General features: G+C 33.9%; 1 protein-coding gene across 1 annotated transcript in view; it reads left to right on the top strand.

Moving 5' to 3' along the window:
- LOC107699212 (transmembrane protease serine 4-like) overlaps window positions 1-3,866 on the top strand; it is a 14,019-nt gene that overhangs the window by 3,621 nt on the left and 6,532 nt on the right. The window contains exons 2-5 of the mRNA XM_016500409.1: window positions 1,910-1,967; window positions 2,109-2,249; window positions 3,546-3,698; window positions 3,793-3,863. Coding sequence (XP_016355895.1) covers window positions 1,910-1,967; window positions 2,109-2,249; window positions 3,546-3,698; window positions 3,793-3,863 — 423 coding nt within the window. The remainder of the gene's footprint in view (window positions 1-1,909; window positions 1,968-2,108; window positions 2,250-3,545; window positions 3,699-3,792; window positions 3,864-3,866) is intronic.

Below are 3,866 nucleotides of genomic sequence, written 5' to 3' on the forward strand. Positions count from 1 at the left end.
TATATATACATATGCGCTGAAATTCAATAAGTTTGCACATTCCATAATGATGAAAAGGAAACTCTGACTCATTTGTTGTTTGACTGTAATGTTGTACAATTCTGGGCACTTGCAAATAAATTTCTAGAATGAAATCTATCTATCTATCTATCTATCTATCTATCTATCTATCTATCTATCTATCTATCTATCTATCGAATCTATTTTATATTTTGTTAGGCAAATTTTATATTGTGCACTTATCGCAAATTTTAATAAAATTGTCTTAAATATTAGAGGGATAGTTCACCCAAAAATGAAAAATCTGTCATTAATTACTCACCCTCATGTCATTCCAACAACTTTATTCAACAATTTATTTTCTTCCGTGTCAGTATAAATGCATGGTACTCTCGTGAACGTATTGCGGAGACTGACATGGAAGAGAAGAAATCATTATTTTTGTTTTCTTTGCGCACAAAAAGTATTCTTGTAACCTCATAAAATTAAGGTTGAACCACTGATGTCACATGGACTATTTTAACAATGTCCTTACTATGTTTCTGGGCCTTGAATGTGGTAGTTGCGTTGCTGTCTATGTAGGGTCAGAAAGCGCTCGGATTTCATCAAAAAATATCTTAATTTGTGTTCTGAAGATGAACAATGGTCTTACGGGTTTGGAGCGACACGAGGGTGAAGAATTTGCAATTTGGCTGAACTATCCCTTTAAATATTAACATCTGTGTATGTTCTTTAAATAACTATTTTATGTTGTCTTGATGCAATCTTAACAGACATCTATGCTATTGTGTATAGTATCAATAAATCAATACAGTAGTAACGATAGATTAAAGTTATTTCCATTAATGAATTTAAATTGCAGATTTTACTGAATAAACTTACAGTACAGCACATGAATATTAAGTCACACATTTTTCCTTATTCAAATAAGGTCTTCTTCGACAATAATAAAATAGGTGTTAGTCTGGAGAGTCTCATGTTCTTGTCGAGACTGGATGCGTGTTTGGAAACAGTTTGTTCTGACTGTTATTTTATGGGGTGTTTTGAGTGACAGAGCTGTCTGGAATCATCCGTTAGACTGATGCTAAGTGTTAGTCACTGTTTTGACTAGTAGGCTGACGTTAAAGTTTCACCTCACATTCTCAGATGTGATATTTCTGGTTTATTTAGCCTCGATAAAGTACACATTCAAATAAATAGGAAGAGGTCTTTAAGGAGACATTAAAGTTTAAAGATATTTTAGTGTGTTTTAAAAACTGCAATGATTATTTTCTGAAGATTATTTGTAATGGATACAAATGCCCCCATTCATGAACAATTATATACAGGTTCTCAAAATAAACCACTGTCTACATTAGTGTTGCCATAAACCATGTCTAATCTGAAATTTGATTTGCATAAATGCAAGAGAGAAATGTGCCTGAGCTGTCAGGAGAGTATAGGTCTCTGAGCATAACACCAATGGGACTAATATAATTTTCCATATCAGTGACTGAAATAACCATCCCAGATCAACAGGGGTCAAATTGAAAGAGCTGTGAAAGCCCATTGGATTATATAACCAAGCATCAATATATAATACACATAATATCTATCTATCAAACATTCTACCTCATTAACGTCCTGCAGTCTGCTGCTGAACCTCAGAGTGTAATAAATGCAGCTACTATTTATTTCTTGCTGCAGGTAAACTGCGACCCACATGTTTAAGCTGAGTAGGCTAGTTTACAAGGAAGTGTGAGAGATTTCAAGAACAACTTGGAAAAAAAATCCCTTGTGACACATTGAAAGCGATACAGAAAACTACAGCTGAGTCATAAAGCTTTAGGGGTTTGTGTGTGTGAAAGAAATAACAAAATAACCTCTGACTTTCTCTTTCCTCTTCTCTCTTCCTCATTCTCATTCCCAGACTACAGTTCAGGTTCCTGAAGAGAACGCCAGACCCTTAAACCCCCCACAGCAACAAGGTAAAGCTGGTCTAATGCATCACCTGATTTATCAGCCCAGTAAATTCCATCCATTGTAATACTCATGATTTAAGTGGATGCATTACGAGAAAGAAACCACACCCTGTACTGAGGTCAACTGATTTTCATATTCTCCTTCAGCGGCTCGGCCTGGAAAACGCAGAAAACTCATGACGGCTCCGAAGACTCAGGCGGAGAAAAGGCCGAACAGGAAAAAGATCATCATTACAGTCGTGATGGTGGTGGTTGTACTGGCCATTGTGGCTGTGGCTGCTTTCTTCAGTAAGTTCTAGGTCATTTTAACCCCGCCTGGATTTCATTTGAGCACACATGATTAAGAAAATGATGAAGGCTGAGGCTAGTTGTCCTGCTTTCACTCCAGTCAATATTTCTCAGGGAGGATTATGATTCAAACTCAAAAATGTAATCTAAAGACTTGGCTGCTTTAAAGTTATTGGACATTTCTAATGATTCAATTAAATGAACAAGCGCTATTAGACTGTATGGGCAATCTGTCATTAAACAGCTTATATATCACAGTTTAAACAGTAAAACTATTATTTAAAAAATTATTTAACAGCAAAACTATAAAAGCTACCATGCATACATATTAAATGGTAGACTTAAAATAACATGCACAGATCATAGCAAATGTAAAATCTCCAATTAATGCATTGTATAAACTTGTACGCATGAAAACTGCATATATATTTAATATGAAAACATGAATAATATTTAAAATTTGTGGAAAATTTCAATTAATACTTTGTACAAATAATAATTCAAAGTGTGAAACTGTAATATATCACATACATTTATAACAATCCAATAAACTGTATAAATTTATCACATCTAAAACATTGTTAAACATGAAAACTGTTATGCATAGCAAAAAATTGTATGAATTAATAACACTGAAAACATTTGAAAATGGCAATTCATATATTGTATAATTTATACATTTTAACATGCACATATATCAAATTCAGAGTAATTAATGCATTGTATAAATATATATTTTTAAATATTTGTGAACATTTTAATTACTACCTTACATGAATTTATAACATTTAAAACATTAAAACTGCAACACATTGCATATATTATTTGCTGTAAATATGAATGCTATAGATGCATACGATTTTCAACATGTGTTGAATCAACAAGTTATGAATGAATATATTTTATAACATTTATAACATTTAAAATGTTTACAACTTGCCCTGACCTGAATAAAATAAAATAAAATAAAAAAAATAAAATAATACAATAAAATAATAAATATTGTCCTGAGAATACAGTTCATTTGAGATGCAAGTCTCTTTAATGTTTGTTTTTAATGTGGGTGAGGGAAATTGACCTAATCTTTTCTGTTTATAACTTTTCACACATTCACTTTTCGCAATAAAAATGAGTCACAAATTGACAAGTCTGATCATCTCATCAGTAACAGTTATTTAGTCACTCTTTTGACTGTTGTGACTCAAGAAACAAAAACAGACTGATTCATTTAACCTCATTGCTGGTTGTTTTAATAACAAGTGCTGTTTTTACTCTTTCTTCCTCTTCATGAAACAGTCAAGCAGTTGATTGAGAGCAAGTATTATTTTTGCTCCAAGTCAGTGAAGTTCATTCCGCTGGAGAAGGCCTGTGATGGGAAGGAGGACTGCAGCGGAGCCGAGGATGAGTCAGCCTGTGTCACGAAGTTTGGAGTCAACTCCACTTTCCCCCGTAAGACACACACACATGCACACACACACACACACACACACACACACACACCCACATACCTGCTCACCGACATGTGTGCAGTCAGCACTGCTAGAATCTGTCTGGTTTCAGGATAAACAAGACAAATCCCCCAACCTAACCTTCATTCTGTCTGATTTCCTGAATGTC

Source organism: Sinocyclocheilus anshuiensis, unplaced genomic scaffold (assembly GCF_001515605.1).
Source record: "Sinocyclocheilus anshuiensis isolate Anshui unplaced genomic scaffold, SAMN03320099.WGS_v1.1 scaffold242, whole genome shotgun sequence".
Lineage (NCBI taxonomy): Eukaryota > Metazoa > Chordata > Actinopteri > Cypriniformes > Cyprinidae > Sinocyclocheilus > Sinocyclocheilus anshuiensis.